We start from the raw sequence: 24714 nt of genomic DNA, 5'->3' as shown, positions 1-24714 counted from the left end.
TGCTGGCTGTAGTAGTTTTGAGGTCAGCCTATGCTCTGTAAGACTACACCCATAAAGTCCTTCTGAGTCTGCAGTATTGCTCACTGTGGGTTCCACCGTGAGCGTCTGGCCCCTCTCCTAAGATCCAGCCTGTGGCAGATTGCTGGTCCCTCGCTGGTCTCCCTCCTTATGGCCAGGCACCACACACCCTAAATATGTATATAATGCCTGGCTCCCTGCCCAGCTTCCACCTGGCCCTGTGCCACAAGGACCAGCCTCCATCCCTCCCTCCTCCTCAGTCTTCTGTCACCACAGACTTGGACTCTGGAAACTGCCTGCTTCCTCCCCCTCTTCTGAGCCAGCCCCACTCCTGCCAAAGCCTCCGGTATCCTCTGGCACAGCCACCTGCCTTGGCTCCCTGCTCACAACAGCCCTCAGCCCCCCAAGGTCCCCTCTGCATCAGGCCCTCTTCTTCCAGACCTGAGCCTCACCTGACGCTTGCCTCAGCCTTGGCTGTACTCACCCGCTTAGAGTGTCTCTGTGTCCCTCACTCACCAGGCCTCACACTCAGGTTCAACCTGGGACTCTGTCCCTCTCCCTGGCACTGGGTCTCCCCGGTCACGCCCCGCCCCCATCTCACCCCCATCCCCACTGCGCAGGTTAGTTCTTCCGTTTCTTCAGCTCTAGTTCTCGTAAGTCTGGGGTCTGGTAGCTACGGATGAGAACACGTGAGATGAAGGTGTAAAGTGGGGATAGCTAGCATTCTTTCCTTCTGTGTCTGATTTAGCACAAACACACAGCATGGTCAACACAGGCCACCCATCCCCACATCCTCACCTGCAGCCGCCCTCGCTGAGGGAGTGGAACCCGGGCCGGCAACGGTCACACTTCCAACCTGTCACTGTGGGCTTGCAGGTGCAGGTGCCCGAGTCGTCACACTGGAGACTCAGGGAGCCTGGGGAGGAGGGACACAGGGCAGTGGAGGCAGGAGGATGATGGGAGATGGGAAAAGGGGACGCTGGGGCCACTCACCTGCTGGGTGGCAGTCACAGGGTTGGCACGGTGTCCTCGGGCCCCATCTGTAATAGTCCCTCTCACAGTGCTCACAGTGTGGCCCGGCTGTGTGGTCACGGCAGTGATGGCAGTGCCCACCGTGGCCAGTGCTCCGGAAGAGCTCCCTGTCAAACGTGCACTCCTCAGAGTGCCCACTGCAGTTGCAGGCTGTGAGAGATGGAGGGTCGTGTGCATGAGTGACAGGCTCTGCGGGGGGGAGGGGCTCTGCTCTCTGGAGCAGGCATCTCAGAAAGGATGTGCTTGGTTAATCTTGTCAACCTGACGAGACCAAGAATCACAGAGGACACAAACCTCTCAGCGGTTCTACATTAGGCTGAGACGGCAAGACCCAACTTAAATATGGGTGGTACCATGCCCTGGGCTGGGGTCCTGGACTGGAAAAGGAGCTTGGAAGCAAGCTGGCCACCAACATTGACCTGTCTCTGCTTCCTGGCTGCACAAGCAATGTGACCAGAGTCTCACAATCCTGCCACCATCACGAGGGGATGGCACCTTCAGTCTGTAGCCTAAACAAGCCTCTCCTTCCCTATCCTATTGTGTAAGGCATTTTGTAAAAGCAACAGGAAGTGGTTAACACCAAGGGCCAGAGTCCAGGATGGCCGGCAGGCTCAGCGTGACCAAGGCCACTGAGCCCAGGCATCTGATATTCTGAAACAGGATGCTCTGTAAGAACTAGGTAGTCCCTATAATAAATATTCCAAAATGATGTCTTCCTGGAGGGAGTCAGAAATGGGTTGGGGTAGGGGAGATGATGGAGCAGGAAGCCCGTGCTTGCCAGGAGGAGAAGGTCTGGACTGGAGAAGTATTGTCTGCTCGGTGTGTGTGTGTGTGTGTGTGTGTGTGTGTGTGTGTGTGTGTGCCAAGAGGCTGGCTGTGGACAGCAGGCCATGTGATGGGCAGTGGATGGGCATACCGCGAGGTGACTGGCATGTGGCAAGGCGGCCGGGAAACAGAGGTGCCAGGAGGCTGGGAGCCCAGATATTCAGGAAGGGGGCGGGGTGTAATGAGGGGAGGGCACTCTTTGAAAGCCATTCTCTGTAGGTGGTGGAGGCTGGAGGCTAGAGACAGCCATAAGGAGAGTGAAATGCCCAGAGACGGAGGAATAGATTCGGGAGATGTGAAAGAAAAAGAATTTGGGGCTCAGAGGTTGCCTGGGCTAGGAGTCAGAGGTGAAGGGTCAGGCATGAAAATCCAGACTGGTGACTATGAGAACAGAAATGAGACATGGCAGGGGGGCGGTCTGGCATGTAACACCCCCGCCATAGAAACAGACATGGGCTTGGCCCAAGCAGAGAGCCAGCAGCGCAGCTTCCCTGGGGGAGGCAGGCCAGCAAGCCAAGAGGAACTTAGCACTGCATTCGCCCCCTGGGGCAGCTACTGCAGATAGGAAAAAGCTGTCTGTCCCGAGGACAAAGCTGATTTCTTCCCATGGTCCCCAGGCAGACTGCAGCCCAGGCCCATGAGGCTATATGTGGACTTCTGTGTCTGGCTCCAGGCACGGTACGCATGAAGCCCGAGGCAGAACAGAGAACTGTGAGGAGAGACAAGGCCGGACAAGGGAAAGTGGGATGCACCCCCCTGGGAAGGCTCCTCCCTTCCCACCGTCCCTATAGAAGGTTCCAGGGCCCCTTCCTCCCTTCACCAGTGTCTCTTTGAGGTTAGGCAGGCAGAGCCACACCACACACAGCTGGAACATCAAAGGACTTCTGGGGACTGTGGGGGACTGTGGGAAAGGCTGGGGTAGGCGGGTCAGGGCCCTGTGGGTGGGGGTGGTGGGATTGGATTTCATTAGCTGCCAGGGTTGGAACAGTTAAAACAAAGGGTTAAGTCTGGTTTGGGGACCTTCCTGCCCTCCGACCACAGGCGCCTCCCTGGGTGGACTTGTCCTGGAGGAATGGCTTGTGAGGGAGGATTGGTGCTCCCCTCAGCCCCCCTTAACTCTCCTTCAGAGCTCAGGACTCCACACTGCCTGCCAGGCCCACCCAGGAGCAGGCCCCGCTGTGAGGTTTGGGGGATTGTTTCCCAGCCAGCATCACTAGCCTGTGCCCGAGGGACACTCACGTAGACACTCATTGGCTTCTTCTGCGGTGCCACGGGCCCACGGACGGTCCTGGTAGAAGGGCAGACAACGCTCGCAGTCCACACCTGTGGTGTTGTGCTGGCAATGGCACGCCAGCTGACCAGCCTCGTCGGGGCCGCACTCACTGGCGTGACCATTGCATTTGCACCTGAGGAAAGCAGCAGGAGGGGGGACCTGGAGACAGTTGCCACGGACATTGGGAGAAGTGAGGGTGTCACTGTCAGGCACCCCTTGATTGCGGCGCAAGTGTGGGGATCCCTGAGTCCCGACTACATACCCGGGGGTTGTGATAAAGAGAGCACTGGGGTTCCCAAATGCTCCATGGAATGAACCCTGCTGCCCAGTTTGCTTCCTGCTCTGTGATAAACACCACAGCCAAAAGCAGCTTGGGGAGGAGAGGGTTTATTTCACCTCACACATCCCCATCACAGCCCAGTATGAAGGGAAGTCAGTGCAGGAAGCTAGGGGCAGGAACTGAAGGAAGGCCATGAAGGAGGCTGCCTACAGACTTGCTCCCCATGACTTGCCCAGCCTGCTTTCTCATACAGCTCAGGACCACGTGCTCAGAGGTGGCGCCACTCAGGGTACGCTGGATCCCCCACATCAATCAAATCAAGAAAATGTCTCCGAGATTTCTCTACACGACAGTCTGAGGGAGCTGTTTTCTCAGTTGAGGGTCCCTCTTCTCAGATGACTCCAGTCTGTGTTGTGTTGACTAACGAGCACACCAACCTCCTGCTGTCCCCTTTGAGCAGACTGGGAAACTGAGGCCTAGAAGGCTGTCCATCCGTGGCTGCCAACTAGTAAGTGGCTGTCACAGAAGGTCTCTGCCTGAGTGGAGTCCCAGCTCAGGGGTCTTGGGACCCAGGAAGAAGCCAATTCAGTCCCCTGGTGGGGGTGGACAAGGGGTCACAGGGTCAGTTCTTAGGGACTGAGGTTATGACAGGTAATTCTGCAATTGTGTCTAAAAGGGTAAAAAAGAGGTGCCCCGTGCAGGGGTCAGCTCTCAAGAAGTCCCCAGAGTCTGAGCCGTGGTAGGCAGCCCTAGATTTATGTTCTCATGATACCCACAAGGTCAAGAGATGGGTGAATTCAGCAAGAACCAAGAAGCGCTTTGGGGGGTGGGCAATGTGGAGAACTGGGTGAGACTGACCTTCTGTGGCCAACATCCTTGGTGGCTTAGAGCCCACCATATCCTGCTCCTGGCTTGCACTGAGATGGTCCCAGACAGACCAAACAGTTCCAGACTTTGCTTGAGTCTTTGGAGGTGGCAAGGACTCTGTACCCCAGCTTCCCAGATGGTGAAGCAGGCTCAGGACACAACAGTGGAAGACCCAAGGGGCAAAGCTATAAGCCAGAGCCCATCCTGGTTCCCCAAAGACAAGTCCCACCCTCCCTCTGTCCTCAGAGGGCAGTGATGGATGACAGATCACTTCCAGGGCCCCCTGTGCAATCTCTAATTGGGGGACACGGGAGTATGGTACTGTTTGCTCAGGGGCACAGGGGGTGCAGCAACATCCCACTGTGACCAGGAGGTTTGAGTCTAACACCAGTCAGTTTTAGAAGATGGAGGTCATGGGAACTCGTAAGCTCCCCACTCCTCAGAATCCTTCTGACCTAGGGAAAGGTGTTGTTCCTTCTTGAAGGCAGCCTTCACAGACAGCTGTGGAGCCAAGGGTGGTCTGGGTCCCACAGCTGGGTTCCAGATGTGTTCTGGCTTGCAGGCCCTGACAACAACGTACCAGATGGAGGTCATGGCCACCGTCTTTGGAGTCTGGCTGGGAGGTTTGACTCAGCTCGCACCTCAGAGAATTCATCTGAAATTCCTCACCAGAGTCCGCTCAGGTTCCCTCACACCTGTCTTCCATGAAGCAGGCATCTCAAAGCGCCAGTTGTTGGACACACGCTCTTCCCTGACTTCCCTGTCTTTAATATCACCCAAGCACCCGTGAATCACGATAGCCCAGCGTCTCGGGGCCATCCTCACCGTTCCCCACAGCCACAGCCTCTCACTCACACTTGGAGCTACTTTCTCATCTTAGATGTCATCCCAGGCTCCTGGCCCTGGCCGTGCCTGCACGGTCCCAGCTCCCTGTCTCCACCCCTCATCTTCTCACCCTTTCCCATCCTGCTATACCAAGGTGCAGCAGCTCCTATCGTCAACTTGGCAGGACCTAGGTCACCTTCTGGGTGTGCCTCTAGAGGAGTTTCTAGATGAGGGTTAACTGAGCAGGAACCACCCAGCTGAACGTGAACAGTACCATCCCCGGGTTAGCGTCCCAGAGTGGATAAGAGCAGGAAGTCAGCTGAGCCTCCCTGCCTCACTTCCCGCTGCTGGGCCATCCCATCCTGATGGACTGGACCTCAAACTGCTCTGGTGGGCCAAAGTCAATCTCCCCTCCCCTGAGCCATCTTTGTCAAGCATTTTGTCACAGCGGTGGGGAAAATCAACAAACAACGGGGGTTGAGTGTTTTGACATTCTGAGGCTTTCGATGACTCCCTAGTGACAGAGGGATGGGAATTAACTCTGCCCACCACCCTGTCCTCACTCCAGCCTCATAGTCTTCTCCATCCTCAGGCTCAGCCTTCCCATCACGGAGGCTTCTGCCTGGACTGTCTTGTGTTCCCTGTCATTTGTTCTGCAGAGCTGACCCTGGGCTTTTATTCTGGTGTACACTGATGTATTTATTGAGAGTCACTGGATTCGTGTCCTCCACACCACAGGCTTGGGGTAGGAACTTACTGTCTCTTCTCATTTCCCAGTGAGGGCTAGGTGATGTGGGGACCTGTTGGGGTGGTCTGTGGAGGCAGAATGGAGCTGGCAGCAAGGCCTCCGATGCCGGCAGGGGCTGGGTGCTGCTCACCCCTTCTCATCCGGGTCACACTGGGCACCTTACCAACTCTGCGGCTCTCAGAAGGATGGGGCCTGGTCCCTTGGCCTCCCCCGGGTTCCGGGCCCGCTTGCAGCCTTACCTGCCGCCCACAGAGAAGTCAGACACAGCGTAGTAGTAAGACTGGAGCACCCTGGGGTCCTTGAAGATGTCATCCCCAAATGTGTTGAGCCGGTCCAGAGAGATCAGGATCTCAGTACTGGTGACCCACTCCTGGAGAAGGGGACAAGGACACCATCAGCAAGTTCTCTCGGCCTGCTCCACTGGGAAATCCTGCTCCCTGGTCCCCGGGAAGTGGAGGTGGTCCTGGGGCACAGGGACAGGCCCGGCTGACACAAATCCTGAGGGGAAGCCAGGAATCAGGAGGCCTGGGTCAGTCTTGGGGCTGTACGGCTCTGGTGAGAAGCCCCAATGCCTTGGTGCCTCTGTCCCCATCTGTAAAATGCAGCAGGTTAGAGGTTCCCTGAGGTGTAAACACGAGGGTGGCAATGTCAACCACATGGTGTGGGGCCTGGCATCTGCACTGAAGTGGTATGCACGTGTGTATGTGTGTGTGTGCGTGTGTGTGTGTGTGTGTGTGCGGGTACGTGTGTGCGCGTGCGTGTGTATGTGTGTGCATGCTTGTGTGTGTGTGTATGTGTGTGCATGCTTGTGTGTGTGCGCGTGAGGACAGCGGCTGAGGCAGCCCATCTGAGACCCTTGTATGCAGGCTGCCTACCTTCTCCCCGTAATTCCTCATATGCAGAGAACTGACACCCCAAAACATGAGCCCCACAAGTCAGAGCCCCTGGGCTCCGCCTGGCACAGAGCAGACACTTGATAAATACTTGCTGATCACGGGCTGGATGAGCAGCTTCCCCGTGGAAGCGCGTGGTGAGGAAGTGGGGGATGCACGTGGAGAGTGACATTTCCATCCGCCTGCTGTTATAATCAGAGGCGGCTCCGGCTGAATATTAATCAACATTTTAATTCAGCCCAGGAGCCCCTGGCTTAGCAATCAGGCCGTCAGGATGGAAAATGAGCTCCTGGCACAGTGGCTCCTCACCCCAGCAGGACTCAGTCCTGAGACGTCTGTACAGCATTGAGGCTGCGGGTCCCTGTCACTCTCCAAGTCACCTGCGGCTGGGATTTGCAAAGGTCACCATGCTTTCAGGGGTCTGTTGAAGGCAGGTCTGGCTGTGAGGTCGAGGCGAGGCTGAAGTCCACCTTTCCCTCCCCTCCCTCCTTTCTTCTTCTCCCTCCCCCTCCCTTTTATTCTTCTTCTGTTGGGATTGCATTCATCCTAGATGGGTCTTACATGTAGCCCAAGATGGCCAGAACCCCACTTCCCGAGAGCTAGGATTATACAGGTGTGCCCCACCATACTCAGATTATATGTGGCTGGGGAGGGACCCCAGGGCTTCCATCCTGCTAGGCAAATGCTCCCCCAACTGAGCTGTGCAGATTGGGACCCCTGCGTTTCTTCTCATTTGTGGTGCTGGTGTCAAATTCAGGGCCCTGTGCATGCTGGGCAAGCATGCAATCTCTACGCCCACTGCAGCCTCGGGCTCTGTGTTCTCAGAAAAACCCCTGGGAGATGCTGAGGCCTCTGAGGACCAGGGAGCCAAGGCCTGGGCGGGGACACAAAATAAATCACCAGTGGAAGTCCCACGACTATGCCACCACGTTATCCCTTAGGCAGCCTCACACGGTTGAGGGAAACAGGTGGGCTGCAGGTGAGCCTGCCACTTGGGACCGTCCTGCTCCAGCCTATCAGTGCTGAGATCCCAAGAATGAGTTGCCACACTGGCTCTCTTCCATTAAAATACAAATAATAAATAAATAAATAGCAAGGAGCAGTAATGGCCCACTCCTTTAATCCCAGCACTCGGGAGGCAGAGGCAGGCAAATCTCTGAGTTCAAGGCCAGCCTGGTCTACAGAGTGAGTTCAGGACAATCATGGCTACATAGAGAAGCCCTGCCTTGAAAAACAAGACAAAATAAATAAATAAATAAAAAAGTGAAAGTGAGAACCAGGCACCCACAGAAGGATTCTAGGGTTTGAGGTCTGACAGCCAGGAGGTCTCAGGTCCTAGCTCTTCTGGCTGGTCTGCTGTCTCCCCTCCTAGGCCTGCCCATCTCCCCATGATTCCCCATGATTGCCCACTGACCTGCAGCACAGGACTCTCCTCAAAATTGTAGGCACTGGGACGGCCCTCCAGGGTAGAGAAGGCAATGTTGCCCCCGTTCAAGGGGGAGATGTCGCTGAACTGAGAGGTGCAGAAGGCCACCCTCTCATCCTCACCCGGCCACAGGGAGTGACCCTCAGGACGGCCATAGGTTTTCTGGCAGGAGGCACTGTAGTACTGGTAGGGTTCCCAGGGTCCACTGGTGCGCGTGCGCTTGTAGATGGCAAAGCTCTCGGGCCGACTGGTGTGGAACCTCAGTCTCACGTAGGTGATCTCGTAGGCCTTCCCTGCAGCCAGGCAGATGCAGACCCTCTTATAGAAGGGAATGAGGGGGTGCGGGGCGGGGAGCAGGAACTCCCTGGAGCTGAGGGCAGGAGCGCCACCACAGGCTTCCCAGCTACTTGTCTGTCTTTTATCCAGCTCCACTCACTCCTTTGTATGAGAGTCTGAGCCATTATACCCTGACTAGCAGTGTAGAATGCTTTTTGCTCAATAAGTAAATCAAATAGTTAATTAATGAATTAATTAAAATAAAGACTAGCACTAAGTACCATGGAGGGTGTGTGGTAAGCGAAGCCCCGATAACTGGCAACTAGGCAACAAAGAGCAACGACTTGATGCGCCACCCAGTCGTGGCCATGGAGAGGTGATGCCGAAGCCGCTAGAACAGAAGGCCCTGCTAGTTGACCTCACGCTGAGTGCCCAGAAACAGCCAAGCCACAGACAGTAAATAGGTTAGCAGTGTTTGCATGTCAGGGTGAAACTGTAGAATAAGTGAAATGATTGCTAAGGGGAGCTGAATTGTGAACCTGTTCGCTTTTCCTTTCAAGTGATGGGAGGCAAAGTCAGCACTTCACCTCAGCTAAGCAAGCTCTGTACCGCTGGGCTGTGCCCTTCGCATTCACACGCACATGCGTACACACACATGCATACACCACATAACACACACACTGTCCATGCACACACCACCCCCACACACCACCCCCACACACACCACACACGCATACCACACACACCACCCACACCCCACATGCACACACCATACACCACACACACACACCACACACACCACATGCATAACACAACACACACACCACACACACACCATACACACACACACACAACTCACACCAGGCAATAGTAAGTGTTGGTGACAACCTAGAGGCCACTCTGTGCATGGTAAGTTTTAATAAATGCCACCGCTGGGGCTAACAGGAGCAGGTCACTAGAAAAGCGGAAGCCAGCCTTACCCGACAGCCTGGTAGGCTCAGTGTGACACATCCTAAAAAAGCTGAGGCAGGCATCAAGGAAGACACATGTGCATCTGTGTTCACAGCACCGACGGTTGAGGACAGCCAAGCACATGTCACACAGATGGCTCTGCCATGCGAGGGACAGCTGTTCAGCTTGGGAAAGTGGGACAACTTGACCCCTGGGCTAAAGTACAGTCAAGCCCCGAGGGTGCGGTGCTTGATGGAAGGAGTGTGTTAAGTCAGATCAACACTGCCAACATGCCTGGTATCACACACACAGTGCCGGGAGGGGCTGAAGGGCAGCTCAGTAGATAGCAGCACCCGCTCGGCAAGCGTGAAGACCCAAGTTCAAATCTCATCACCCGTGTAAAGTCAAGCAAGGCTGCAACTACCTGTAACCCCAGAATGGAGTGGACGGGAGCCGGGGAGGGCAAAGACAGGCAGACCCCAAACACTTAGTGCCAGCCAGCCTAGCCTAACAGCAAGCTTTTGGTTCAGTGAGGGACCCTGTCGAAAGGCAATGACGAGGAAAATGATAAAGGAAGGCCGGGTGGTGGTGGCGCACACCTTTAATACCAGCACTCGGGAGGCAGAGGCAGGCGGATCTCTGGGAGTTCGAGGCCAGCCTGGTCTACGAGAGTTAGTTCCAGGACAGGCACCAAAGCTACAGAGAAACCCTGTCTCGAAAAACCAAAAAAAAAAAAAAAAAAAAAAAAAAAGATAAAGGAAGACACTTGTTGACCTGCTCTGACTTCCATATGTACACATGCACACACACACCACACAGCATACATTCCACATACACATACTACATACATATACACACATGCACCCTCACATATACATGCCACACACACCACATACACTACATCACATACACACACGACACAACATAACATACGTACCATAAACACATTCACACACCACACACACACAGCGCACACACCACCCACCAAACACACACACCACACACTCCCACACCTCTCACACCCCCAATACACCACACATACCCACACATGCACCACACACACACACACCACACCCCCCACACACCATACACACATGCCGGTAGTACAGGGCCTGGTATTTGGCTCTCACAGAGTACTAGAGTTGCCAGCACTGGGCTGCTCACAACTGCCTTTAACTCTAGCGCCAAGGGACCCGACACCTCTCTGGCCTCCTCGACACCTTTGCTCCTGTGTACATGCCCACACACAGACATATGCACTCATATACATAATTAAACAGTAAAACAAATATTTTTTTAAAAAATATACATTTTATAAGGGGTTGCAGGGACTGGAGGAGGGCCTTACTCTGTTTCTTAAAAGTTGAAAGCCCTCGGTACAGCTTCAGAGCAGGGGGAATGTGTTTGTGACCCCAGACTGCATACACTTAAAAGTGGATCCACTCCTAAGCTATGTGTATTTCCCCACAACAAAAGGAAAATTTAGAGTGAATATACTGTCCCTTTGGGAAGCAGTTTGGTGACAGGGATGAGGAGCCGCAGGAATATTCCCAGCAACTGACAAAAAAGCCTTCGTGGGTGGGGAGGTCGTGGCCTAAAAAAGCGCAGACCAATCATCAAGGCATTTTATAGACTTGGGAAAACTGAGGATCTGAAGAAATGGCTAAAGGGACCTCCAGGACAGCAGTTCTCACCGTGACCAAAGCCAGTGATTGTCAGCAGAGTGGAAGACACCAGGAAAGTTAGAGTCAAAATGGTAAAGAAAAAAAGACCCAAGGCACTGTGCGGGGTCATAAAGGAGACCCTGACAGATAGCGCCAGGGCCTGAGTTCGAATCCTTAGCGTAAAGAACTGAGTGCTGGAATGCATGCCTATAGCCAGAAGTTGGGGTGGACACAGGATAATCCTGGGGCTCACTGACCAGTCAACCGACTTGAATCCTTGAGCCTTGACTCCTGTCTCAAGAAGCAAAGTAGACAGCCACTGAAGAGCAACACCCCAAGTCGGCCTCGTGTGCACACACACAGAAATTATTAAAAAAAAAAAAAACTAAATTAAAATCGTAGGTCCCAGTCAGATGCGGTGGTGTATGCTTGTCACCTCAGCACCTGGGAGGTGGAGGCAGGAGAGTTGTGAGTTCAAAGCCGCCCTTGGCTATACAGGGAGTTCAAGGCTGGTTGGGCTGCCTGGGACTGTCTCAGAAAAACCAAACAAAAGGCACGGGCCCCAGAGACAGCCGTCTAATTGGCGAGCATGTTTGTCCTCGGAACTCAGTGCAACTGTTCCTTCAGTTTCCCTGTTTTCCCCAATTTTCCTTCCTGAAGCTTGTTCTAATTTAAAATTGGAGAGAACCCAGCTTTACGAAACTTTTTAAAAAGCAACCGCCTTGCCAGTTTCCGTTTTTAAGATGTTTTCGAGATTTCCGTGGCAGCACAGTTGGCATCGGGCTTCTGAGCCCTTCACTGGAGGGTGGGCAGGGGCCTAGGCAAGGTCACGTGGTGCCTGGCTGGCTCTGCAACTGGGACCCCAGTCCAGATGTGCACCCGCCAGGGTGGACACAGGTGCTGCAAACCCGGTAAACAAAGAGCAGTCAGATGCCTCCCAGGAGGGGGCCAGAAGACACTTCAAAGGTGGCTGCCAGGGAGGCTGCCCACGGAAAAAAGAGGGTCACTGGCATTGCGTGCGAGCAAGCGTGGCATCTGAGCTGGGGAGCGTTGTGGCTCCTTCCTTGCCAAGCCAGGAGGTGAGAGGTGCTGAGGCAACATCAGAGGGCCCAGCGGGATGGTTTGTTGGAGAGTTAATTAGAAGAGCGACTCCAGCGTGCTCTGTGAGGAAGGCAGCCTGAAAGGCTGGGAAAGGAAGTGGCCCCAAGATACGGTTGACAGGCATTAAACCCATGGCCACCCAGGCTCCTGTGGGCTCCGGGGGCCAGAGTCATTCCAGGGTGTTGGTTTTGCACCTTAGTTCTAGGTCACCCAGTGTACTGTTCCTCTACCTCAAACATTGTTTTCCCCTCTGGGCGGTGGTGGCGCACACCTTTAATCCCAGCACTCGGGAGGCAGAGGCAGGCAGATCTCTGTGAGTTCGAGACCAGTCTGGTCTACAAGAGCTAGTTCCAGGACAGGCTCTAAAGCAACAGAGAAACCCTGTCTCGAAAAACAAAAACAAACAAACAAACAAAAAATATGTTGTTTTATCCAACTCCCTCACTTCTGTAGGCAGAGGCCACTTATTGGTTTCCCGGAAACCCGGGCCCAAAATAATCACAAAGAAACTGTATTAATTAAAACACTGCTTGGCCTATTAGCTTAGGCTTCTTATTAACTAACCCTTACACCTTAATTTAACCCATTTCTATTGTATCCTGAGCCAGTGCAGGATTATTTCATTACAATCAACAACCTCCCGTGCTTCCCGGCTCAGCTGAGCACCTACTATGTGCCGGCCGAGCACACCTGCCTACTGTCTTGACGCTCCAGTCCCACTGTGGTATGAATTCCGCTAATGAGAAGCCTATGGCTCAGAGAGAAGGGGCCATCTCCACATAGAAAACAGTCAGATCTCTCGTGATCCTCGGGCCCTCAGAAAGGTTATATAGAGCCAGGTACCCTTCTCCCGGGCTCCCTGGGTGTCCAGGAGACAGGGTTTCCAGAAAAGGGATAAAGATGCTCATGGAGATGCAGAGATTTGCCTCCCAGAATTTGGCACCTGAAGATGTAGCGGCTGGGAGGGCCCCTGAGCCAAGTACCAGGTGCTAAGGCACATCTACCCCACCAGCTGGGGCATTAAGCCTGTCGAGACACGGGACGGCCATAAACCAAGCCGGTCTGCATCCGGTAAGGACCTGGTGGGTAGGCCAGGCTTATTTTGAGAAGATGGAAGCAAAGCAAACTTTAATTACAGCAATCTGGGAATTCAGGAGGGGGAGTGGGGTGGCGCCAGAGGGGGCAGCAAGATTTGAGCTGGAACACATGGGCAGGCCAGGCTGATACCTACCACTGGGAGTCACTTCTAGGGGGAAAGCAATCCCAGGCCTGAGCCCCAGGTCCTGACATCCGCTGTCAAGTACTTCATTTCTCAAGTCAGCTTTTGGCAGCCCTGGGCAATTGTTCCCCGTGAGAAACTGGGGTCCCTCTGAGATCACAATCCACAGGCCACAGAATGAATCAGGCCTGGCCCCATACCGGCCCTCCCACCTCTGCACCACACCTAACACACGTCGGGATTGACAAGTCTGTTGTCTAGCTTGGAGAGGAAACAGGTTTCCTCTAATTGGTGATTGCATAAGGCTTTGTGTCAAGAAACATTCTGAAGTCCGGTCCCAGCTGTGATCGCTGGCGTCTACAGAATACAAGTTTACAAGAAGGGGGATGGACATCCAAACCACAGCCGGACATAAATAAACATACGCAATAAACAGAGGAAGGGCAGAGGGACTGGTGGAGAGAAGGGCTAATGAGGAATCCAGAGGGACTGAACACTTTGGGAAATAGTAAGTCTTGGGGCTGAAGAGGGTGTTGACTTGAAAATACTTGCCTAAGTACATGGGGAGTGGTGGGTGTTGCTTTTCTTTTTAAAAAGTATATAAAACAAAGCATATGCTCCTAGCCATTTCTGAGTGTGCAGTCCACGGTTTCTGAGTGTGCAGTCCACGGTTTCTGAGTGTGCAGTCCACGGTTTCTGAGTGTGTAGTCCACGGTTTCTGAGTGTGTAGTCCACAGTTTCTGAGTGTGCACTCCATGGTTTCTGAGTGTGCAGTTCATGGTTTCTGAGTGTGCAGTCCATGGTTTCTGGGTATGCAGTCCACAGTTTCTGGATATGCAGTCCACAGTTTCTGGGTATGCAGTCTACGGTTTCTGAGTGGGCAGTCCACAGTTTCTGAGTGTGCAGTCCACGGTTTCTGGGTATGCAGTCCATGGTTTCTGAGTGTGTAGTCCACAGTTTCTGAGTGTGCGGTCCACGGTTTCTGGGTATGCAGTCCACAGTTTCTGGGTATGCAGTCCACGGTTTCTGGGTATGCAGTCTACGGTTTCTGAGTGTGTAGTCCACAGTTTCTGAGTGTGCAGTCCATGGTTTCTGGGTATGCAGTCCACGGTTTCTGGGTATGCAGTCCATGGTTTCTGAGTGAGCAGTCCACGGTTTCTGAGTGTACAGTCCACAGTTTCTTAGTGTGCAGTCCATGGTTTCTGGGTATGCAGTCCACGGTTTCTGGGTATGCAGTCCATGGTTTCTGAGTGAGCAGTCCATGGTTTCTGGGTGTACAGTCCACAGTTTCTGAGTGTGCAGTCCATGGTTTCTGGGTATGCAGTCCACGGTTTCTGGGTATGCAGTCCATGGTTTCTGAGTGAGCAGTCCACGGTTTCTGAGTGTACAGTCCACAGTTTCTGAGTGTGCAGTCCATGGTTTCTGGGTATGCAGTCCACGGTTTCTGGGTATGCAGTCCATGGTTTCTGAGTGTGCAGTCCATGGTTTCTGAGTGTGCAGTCCACAGTATTAAGTGGTTTCACGCAGCTATTCAGTCACCAACACTGTCTTCTTAAACATTTGCTTTCCTTTCTCTCCCCAACCCCTCAGAGCCCTGTTCTACTTTCTGCCTCTATGAATCTGACAGCTCTAGGAACCTTCTAGAAGTAGAATCATGAAGTATGTGTCACCTGTGACTAGCACATAGCCTCAGCGTTCACTTCTGTTGTAGCACACATCTCTCTGCTTCATTTCTGGGCTGTGTAACCCTGCACTGTGGAGATGGTCCTCACGCAGCTGAGTTGTGCTAAGCCTGACCATTGGGAGGGAGCAGAGGGAGCGCTGCAGGGGCCTTTGCTCCTGGGCCTGTGCATGAGATCCAGGGAAGCTATTTAAATGACCTGGTTGAGGGCTCAGGTGGGGAGCTGGACCAAGATGAGTGCTACCTTTGGGAGAGGGAGGGTTATCTCAGAGGGTGATCATGATTCTAGTCTGTGAAGTCAAGCCATTAGGTGGGGTAGGGGCTGACTGGCCTCAGAAGGGCCGGGGCCAGGCAGGGAGGAGGCCGTGTTTTGGAAGACTTCAGCAATGCCTCTAGAAGGGCCGACATTTCTCCACTAGCACCCTCCCCTGCTCCAGCAGAGAACACAGGGTACTGGAGATTCACCCATCAGATGCCTGACTCCTCAGTGTTGTGCCTCAGTTTCCCTGTCTGCAAAATGAGCATAACAATTTGAGGGCAAGGCAATCAGATGTCTGCGAGGCTCTTGAGCAGCAGGTTCGCGAGTGAACTTCAGCTGCTGTTGGGTCACCCTGGGTACTCACCACTAACACTGACCAGGGGGCCTGGCGCTGGGTGTGGGATGAAGCTGTTAAAACAAGGGTGCTCCTCCTCTCTGTAGCAGCTCAGAGCTGGGGATGGTGGCAAACAGGGCCAAGGCAGGAAGGCAGGTGAGTGCAGGCCTGGCGAGAAGTTCCTGAAGGAGGGCACCCTAAGCTGAGTGGACAGACAGGCTCTCTGCCACATCCCCAGGGCTTGGGATCTGGCATCTAGTGGATGTCCACTGGCCAATGAGCTAGTCTGGGTTACCAGAAGTTGAAAAGATGGAGGGTGTTTACAGCAGGGCCCGCAGGAAGGAAAAGCAGAGCTGTGGCCTTTCTGTGGCCCGGAGAGAGAGCCACGGTCATCGTCAGAACAGAAAAGGTGGAAAGGGATCCTGGGAGACCAGGAAGCCACTTACCCCCGCCCCCTGCACGATATTCCACCTTTGCAGCTCCTGGATCGTTGTAGGAGGGCCTGAGGAGTGGGGGCAAGGCCAGTTGGGCCCAGGGCCACTTCTGTGGGTGGAGGGAGGCCATCCAAGACCACTGCCTTGACTGTTGACCTGCCTGGGGCCTAGCATTCCAGTCAAATCCCCTGAGGAGGTGGATTGAGGACTCTGTCCCCAGACTCCGGTCCTAGCCAAGGCAAACATACCACCCACTCCGTAGGAGGCAAAACTGAGCCGAAACTCAGGAGACTCCGGAGTCTTGGGGCTTCTGGGGGGGGGGGGTCCCTGCACCCATTCTGAGCCAGACCTTTCGCTGTGATTGCTTAATCTCCTCGCTCTTCTCCCCTCCTCTAGGGCCATCTAGGCTCAGAGAGTCCAGATCTGCTGAGTTGCCACTGTCTGCTCCCTCAGATCTGGAGTGTTCTGGCTTCTCTCAACCCTTAGCACCTTCAAGTCTTGAAAGGCCGGTGCTGAACCCCCTGCCCCAACTGAGGCTTCTATGCTAATGCGTGTTCTCAGAGCTCTGATTCTTCCTGCTGTGTCTTATAGCTGTTCTGCAGTCATGGGTATAGCTGTATTCTTACGGCCAAGAGCCAAGGGCGTAGGCTCCCTAAGTACTGGGCAGGTGGGGGTCAGTGGCCTGTTTGACTACTTCCCCCTCCATCTGGGGGCTTGGGACCCAGCTGCATCTTTCTTTGGGTCCTGGGAGAGTCGTGACAATCCAAGACAAGAGGACACCAAGAGCCGCTACTCCGGTTTCTTTTGGGATGGAGGTAAGAAAGCTCAGGGCCAGCCGTCCCTCCCACTAGGTCTTAGGGCAAACCGCAGAGCTCTGAGTGGAGCCACTCTTTGCCCTGTGTGACCCTGAACAACTGACCTTATCCTCAGAGCCTCGGTTTCCCCATATGTGAGGAATAAATTCCGCCCGGCTGAAGCGCTGGCCAGAGTGTCCTTGGTGCAGTCATAATCACTAATTGGTCCTTGAACAGTCTGTCACCCCATGTCCCTGTATTTCCTCCTCTCCCCAGCCCTGCTGTCTTCCCCAGGCCTCAGGGAAGCAGCCAACCTCACCATCCCCATTGTGGCCTTTCATCCCAGGCAGGAAGGCCCAGCTCAGCAGCAACTGCAGGATAGGATCTGGACCAGATGTCAGGAGCAGCGGGGAGCTGGGAACGCTGTGACCTCCATCCCTAGCTGACCTCCGCCTCCTCTTCTCCCACTCCTCACCCTCACCCCCTCCAGGAGACCCTGACCAGAGCTGCCTTCTGCTTGCCCCTCCCAGGGGCCTTGATGAAAGGGAAGGAGACCTATCAGACAGAGGCAGCAGACTGGTGGGGTGTCACCAGCCCACCTCAGCCAATGGCCTTTTGATCCCTGGATATCACGAGTCCACGAATTAGCTGCAGCAAAATTGAGACACCCAGCCTCCAACTGGGCCGTCACAATCAGGCCTTGGGTCTGGATGTCTTGTGGAACAGGGTGAGCTCTTATTCCCTAATACAGAGCCCACCCACGGGCCTCAGCATCCACCAGGGCTTCCTGCTTGCCGTGAGGGCTCCAACCGGAATACCTGTCACTGCAGTACTGGCCTCAGAGGCAGCAACTTCTTTTTTGAGACAGGGCAAGGCTAGCCTCCTCCTTAATTCTCCTGCCTCTACCTCCTGAGTGCCATCAGTATCATTTAGTGCTGGGGATCAAACCCAGGGCCTGTACATGCTAGGCAAACACGCCACCAACTGAGTCACTACCCCAGCCCCCCCCCCCCTTGTCCCCGCAGTACAGGCAGGGAAACTGAGGTACAACACGGAGTCCCAGCTTCCCAATAGTGGCTGTGCTTTGCCTGAGTCCAAAGTCCCATTGCATGGTTGCTACCCTGTCCCCCTTTTGGAGCCAGCATGCAGTGTGACACTGTCATTCATTCATTCTTTCGTTCCTTGATTCATTCATAGTACAAACTCTTTTGGCCTTCCACCTGTGAGCTTGGTGCTGTCTAGTTGGATGGGGGAAAGCTGTCCTAGCGGAGGACCCACCAGATGTACATGCCTTGTACCATGTGTGAGCGCGTGGAATCTTTGCTCGCTTTCACGGCCCAGGATCTGAGATGCCTGGAGGCTGCCGGCTGAAGCATTTAAAGGTTGCAGGAGCATTTATCAGGCACAGCACAAGCACCGCTGTGAACAGGGCTGCCCCTTAAGGCAAACGAAGGATTTCCCACCCTGTCCCCCCGCCTCCATGTCTGAGGCCTGAGCCCTCTCCTTGGCATCTGGATTTCATGGGCACACATGACAGCCTTTGTTAGGGAACACTGTGTCTCCCTCACAGTCCCCCACCCTGCCCCAGATTCCTCTCATGGCCTTGGGGTCTTGCCAGTCTCATCAACCAACTCCCCTAACTTCCTGCTTCCTGTCAGGGCAGACCCCACCTCATCCAAGTTCCACCAGAGAGACGACGTTGTCACTCCTTGGAAACGGGTTTGGGGTACAAGAGGAATATGCCTGCTAGCGCTGCTGAAGGGGTTAAATATCCTTCCCACCACTCTTTTCCGAGGACGAGGCCATTTCTTAGCCCTTGCCAGGGCTTTGCCACCCATGTCTAGGGAGGACCAGCTTAGTCATGAGAGGTCCAGCACATGCCAAGTTTATATTCTGACCTCCGTGGCACAAGAATGTTTGTGTCCTGACTGTTACTTAGCAGCTGTGTGTCTGTGCACAAAACACTTAACCTCTCTGAGCTTCCAGGTTTTCATGGGGACACAGTTCAACATCTGGTATCCAAACTCGGCTCCAGGTGTGTTTTGGAATTCAAAACTTCTCCGAGGTATTATTCTGAGGATGCATATAGCTAAGGAATGGAGAATTTTCCTAACGGGCTTCATTCTGGGGCTGTCGGCTGTACTCAAATGAGATTTCAGCAGCAAAATGTATGAATATTGGCTCTTACTGGGATACACAAAGTCTATAAAGCCTCAGATCAGGTTTAGTGCCAAAGTCAGTTATGAAAACATCAAATCCAAGTCATCAAAACTTTGGAAGATTTGCACTGTGTCCAGGAAATAGCAAGGAACCCAAGGACATTGGGCTCCTCTGAGCTTGGAGTGGTCAGAGAATATTCCAGCTTCAGGGTGGAAGTGGGGCCCTGGGTTCCCACCTTCAGGGACCTAATGCTCCCACACCTTGGCTCAGGCTGGGTGGGGCAAATCATGGGCAAGTCAGAGGGACCACATCAAATGCCCCAGGCGGCTATCCAGTGGTAGGAAAAACCTGTCCTGCCCAGGGTGTGGTGGCAGCTGCCCCAGTGTTCTCACAACCTTGGAGGTTCACTGGGTCTTTGAAGCTGACCAGATTTGGAGTCTCTCTGCCTGGACCAGGTTATCCATGGAGGTGTCACCCCCTCCACTTCTCTAACGGTTCTTCCTGGGAATTGTTGCTGCACCCAGTTCCACAGCTCTGCCAAAGCCGAGGGAGGCTTTCTCCTGCCCTTAGGGGTGCCCCCGGGGTGGTCTCCTGCAGCCCGCCCCAGCTGCACAGCCCTCCTCCTCTGCCTGGGCCTCCATGGAATGGAGACAAGGTGACAGGGGACACATGCTTACCTAGGCGCAGGGTAAGGTTAACCGAGGTGGGGTACTGCACCCCGAAGGCCATGGATGGGCTCTGCCACCAGGTGCTGTCATCGGGGCTGTGGAAGTCTGTGAGGTAGGAGGCGTCGTGGCGGAGCTGGGGGTCGGCATCGTCGCAGCGCTGGCACTGTGGTCCCGCGCCTGGCACCCCCACGTGCGGGCAGAAGTTTTCTGGGGGCCGTCCGCACGTGTGCGAGGCCTCGACCCGTCGGCCGAAAGCCGCATTTTCGAACTCAGGCAGACAGCGCTGTGCGCGCCCCGCGTCGTCGTAGCAAGAGCCCATGCCCGCACCCACTGCGCAATGCGCCTCTAGCATCACTAGCATCACCAGGGACCCCAGCGCCACCGACGCCACCGTTGCCATGCGGGACAGGACCCCGGACACAGCCATGACCCGCGCCCGGCTCCGGGCTGTGTCGCGGTCCACTCTGCGTTGCATTTGGCGCTCGGCCCCTCTGCGCTCCACTGGCCCAGTAGCCCTCCCTTGCAGGCGGGACCCGACGGCATCTGAGGGCGGGACCCACGCAGGCGACACCCCACCATTCGACCTCAGTCCCTTCGTGCTCACCCCCACCTGCTGGACGTGCCCGGGAGTGCCTGCTTGTTTTGGCTGGGCTGCGGACACGTATTGTAAGCCTGGCCCGCGGTTCTCTCTGCAAAATGGGTTTGGCAGAGACACCACTTCATTCTGCCAGTGGGACCTTTCTATGGAAGCCTTGCACGTGTGAACACTCATGAACTGAAGGGCAAGACAAGCACAGGTCTTCTTCACCTGGCAGAGTGACCTCTGGGAGTTTCCCTCCAAACCTGTCCGCATTTCTACTTCAAAAGTGGTTGCCGCACCTGGCTTCTTTTCACCCAAAGTTGATATATTATTTATTTATCCAACTGGAACTTTTCAAGGAGGCTCCCTCTCATCAACAGAGGCCTTCCCTTCTCTCCACCAAGGGTATGTCCTTCCCAAGGCTGCTAAGGACCCTTGTAGACAGTGAAACAAAATGACCCCATGATAGGGACACCCCCCTGAGCTGGACACTGGCAGACGCACCAGGCCCAGGGGTGGAGAGACCCAGCAAGCCTCCAGCCCTGCATGGATGTGAGTGAGGGTTGGGAATAGGGAAGTGGTTCTCTTGGGTGTGAACCTGTGGCGAGGACCTTGTGCTGCCTGCCTCTGGGGCTTCCTTCCTCGCTCAGATGGATACATGGATACGGGGGTCACAGGGGTTCCTTGCATGAGCAGCTGGTGGAATGGAAAGGCCAAGCTGGTTCACGAGCATGTAGAGTTGGTACATAATTACAGGATGAAGATGGACCAGATCTGCTCCTCTGAGCAACACTCAGATGGCCTGTGTGGGCTGGACCCACAGGAAGAGGTGATCTGGAGGCAGTGTTGTGGAAATGGCAGACTGGGGAGGCCAGTGCCCTTTGCTCCTGGCTGCAGAGCAGAGCCGACTCCCCCACCACACCCCTAGTAACTCTCAGTCAGGGACTTGACTTGGATGAGGTTCTTAGTTAAGCCTATGGAGCTTTTGCTGATTTGCTTGAGAGACTGAGTAGGCGAGGGATCCACACTGCATGACACAGAAACCGTTAGCCTCTTGGCATTCGGGTCCTTTCTGTACCACCCATGTGGCTGTGGCAGAGCCCTCAGCCTCTGCCCCACTAAGACTGCCCCCAAATCTCTGCCCAGCTGCCTTTGCAGCCAGCATCCCTGGGGATGTCTTCTGCCCTTCTGACGGAATGTTCTGGTACACAGGAGATCCCAGAGAAAGGCGGGTTTGCCTTATCTGTTTCAACTCTACAGTCTGTGTTGAGGCCCCTACGTGGTAGCCATAGCCCTAGCTTCCTGATGCCCAGCCCCAGGGAGGGGGCGGTTTCAATCAGAGCCAGCAGAGGCGCTTGCACTGTTATGATGGCAGCTTCCCTGGGAGCAATGTTCTATGTGGCAGCCCATCAGGTCCCTCCAACCTTTCCCTGAGCACATATAAGGCTTCATCAGAAATACCTAAACATTGCCGGGTGGTGGTGGCGCATGCTTTTAATCCCAGCACTCGGGAGGCAAAGGCAGGTGGATCTCTGAATTCGAGGCCAGCCTGATCTAGAAGAGCTAGTTCCAGGACAGGAACCAAAAAAAAAAAAAAAAACTACAGAGAAACCCTGTCTCGAAAAAAAAAAAAAAAACCTAAACAGCAGCTCAGAGCCCAGATTGTTGACAACGATCCCTACAGTGAAGCCAAGATCCTACTCTACACTAAGAGAGACCTCTGAGACCCTGGAAGGCTGGCTAGACTGGGCTCGGGCAAGCACCGCCCTCTGTCCACCTTCACTGTGCGGGCCTTGGGGACACCAGGGTGAGGCACATTTGACTCTTGCCTCTTGAAAGCACCCAGCCTGCAGTCCCTGTATAGGACAAAGGCAAGTTCATGGCATGGTGTGGGACTGATACCATGGTACCTGCTTTAGCCTCGTCCCATCACCAGGACCTGCTCTCCATCCCAGCAGGCTGGGCTGCTTGTTAGCGGTACCTACCCTCTGCCCCACCCCGACCCTGACAGGATGAGCAGAGAAAGACCATCAGAGAGGAGGATGCCTGTACCCAGCGCATCCAGGGCATGTTTGAGGAATGCACAAACTTCCAGGCTGGTTTGGGAGCCTGGGGTAGAGGTCATGGCCCCTTTCAGGGCCAACTGGATGATCATCAACTGGGCCAGCATCCCTGCCCTGGCTGGTGACCTCAGTGGAGGTCCTTAGAGGAATCCAAGAGTCCCTACTTTCCTTTCTCCCGAGTCCCCAAGCTGTACAGTGTCAACCACCAGGTGGCGACATTGGCTGTAGTACAGGGACAGGCCTCTCTGGCCCCCTAGAGGCCCCAAACATGGTAGCCCAGGTTTGCATCGTTGTGCGGAGCTGACCAGGAGTCAGCCAATCAGACCTGAGAAGGGAATGAAGTCCAGGGAAGGTTGCCTGCCTCATTCTCCTCCAGACCTGTCCCTTGCCTCCGAGGGCTCACGTGACAGCTGTGTACAGCCTGGGACCGTCCTGTAACTGGGCAAACAACTCCAGAGGGCCTCGGAGACAGGAGTGACTCCCAGGAACACACAGCAGGATGGGGCAGAGCCAGGGCTCCAACCGCCTGTGGGTCTTCAGCCATCTTTCACCCCACTATCCAGGACAGACACTTGCTCCCACACTCACCACAAATTTTGGGGAGTCTCTGTCCAGGCAGAGGCAGATGGGTGGGTGCCACATTTCAGGCTCAGTGGGGATGACGCTGGGTGAGGAGAGGTGCACCAGATGCTTCCATTTCTCCCTCCTGTCACCCAACTCCCAGACTCTTGGGATCTCTGTAAAATCCCTGAGGTCTGGGTCTGGCTGTACCAAGCAGGAACTGGGGCTTTTAGTGGGGAAGTGGCACATCAGGACAGTAAGAGGCCAAGTTCCTCCCTTCCGTGTGGTTGGCTCTTCTTAGGAGAGGGTTTGGGATGGGCACAGTCCAATGCACAGGGGATCTGTGCACCCTTGATATGGGTGACAGTGGCAATGAATTTACCTATAACAGCTGGAAAGGGCTAAGCAGGACAGATAGGGACTGCCTGTGTGCAGTGCTGGACCAAGAGAGGGCATGGCCACATGTCTATCAAGGAGCCTGGTCTGCTTACATTTCAGTGCGTTCAGGATTCACTCACACGTTCACCCCTGTGCCAACCCCACGTTCACCCCTTGGGGAGGCTGGGGGAGTCTACCCTGTGCTAACCCTCATGTTTAGTCCTCTGGAAGGTGGTCTACCCTGTGCCAACTCTCACGTTCACTCCTCTGGAAGGTGGTCTACCCTATGCTAACCCACACCACACGTTCACCCCTTGGGGAGTGGGGGTCTACCCTGTGCCAACCCCACACTCACCCCTTGGGGTGGGGGAGTGGGGGTCCACATTGTGCCAACCCCACACTCACCCCTTGGGGGGGTGGGAAGTCTACTCTGTGCCAACTCTCATATTCACTCCTCTGGCGGGGGGTCTCCCCTGTGCCGTTCTGTAAAGATGAGGTTTGGAAGGGCTGCAGGGCGGCTCAGTAGCAGAGCCATGCCTAGCATACACAAGGCCCAGGGTCCCCAAGAGGAGCCTCTGGGATGGGCCAGTGTCTGACCCACAATCCCCAGTGTAACTCTAAACCTGCAGACGCTTCAAGCCACATGGCCTATTTCCCTCTAGCCTGGAACTTCGAGGCCTAGTCTCTAAACCCTGTGTGACAGCCCCTGCGTTCTGTTGAAGAATGAAAGTCCCAACCCCCATCCCAAGACCACGTGCCCCTGCGAGGGCCGTGCACGGTCACATGGCTTGCTAACTTTGAACCCTGTTCTCCAGGAGAGTTTTGTCTGGTCTCTCTCTGGGAGCAGCAACCTGAGTGGGAAAGGGACTGTGTGGACAGGGCTTCCGGGCCTTTGGAGCAGGGGTGGGAAGGGACAATGTGTGGGGGTGCAGGGAACAAGGAAGGTGAGGCTGGGCTGGTGAAGGGACGGACTGAGACAGGAAAGACTCTGGTCTAGGCAAGGGCAGCCACCGGAGCCCTGCGCGGTTCTGAAGTGACAGCAGGCCTATACTGTCCCAAAGGAAGCTGGGTAGGGCTGGAGGTGCGGGTGGGCGGGTTCATCCCCACCTGTGGGGAGGGGGCGGGGGCGCTTAGGTGCCCAGCGCCCAGTGCTGTCCCGGCTCCCCTCCCAAAGCCCACCTACCAAGGGTTAAAACCTTCCAGGCAAGGAGGAGGGAGCAAAGCCTCCGTTGTTCTGATTTGCTTAATGAACGTTAATTAAGGAGACAGAAGATAGCTGACTCCTCCCGGACCGAGATGAAAGACTCGTTAATTAAATCTGGGGAGATGCCGGGGCTGCTGATCCCTCCTGACAGCTCAGTGCAGCGCAGCCTGTTGGGGCTCAGAGTCCAGCACCCCAGAGGG

At 54.8% G+C, this 24714-nt stretch overlaps 1 protein-coding gene across 1 annotated transcript in view; it reads right to left on the bottom strand.

The window, feature by feature from the left end:
• Nucleotides 1–20179, bottom strand: part of Lamc3 (laminin subunit gamma 3) — a 57693-nt gene extending 37514 nt beyond the window's left edge. The window contains exons 1-6 of the mRNA XM_057755640.1: nucleotides 19738–20179; nucleotides 8176–8480; nucleotides 6108–6238; nucleotides 3115–3281; nucleotides 1012–1200; nucleotides 817–934 (exon numbers count right to left, since the gene is read on the bottom strand). Of these exons, the coding sequence (XP_057611623.1) occupies nucleotides 817–934; nucleotides 1012–1200; nucleotides 3115–3281; nucleotides 6108–6238; nucleotides 8176–8480; nucleotides 19738–20155 (1328 nt within the window). The 5' untranslated portion in view covers nucleotides 20156–20179. The remainder of the gene's footprint in view (nucleotides 1–816; nucleotides 935–1011; nucleotides 1201–3114; nucleotides 3282–6107; nucleotides 6239–8175; nucleotides 8481–19737) is intronic.
• Nucleotides 20180–24714: the final 4535 nt, after the last annotated feature.

This window comes from Chionomys nivalis, chromosome 22, assembly GCF_950005125.1.
Source record: "Chionomys nivalis chromosome 22, mChiNiv1.1, whole genome shotgun sequence".
Classification (NCBI taxonomy): Eukaryota; Metazoa; Chordata; class Mammalia; order Rodentia; family Cricetidae; genus Chionomys; species Chionomys nivalis.
Note: the sequence above shows the minus strand (reverse complement) of the source record. Positions and strands in the feature narration are given on the sequence as shown.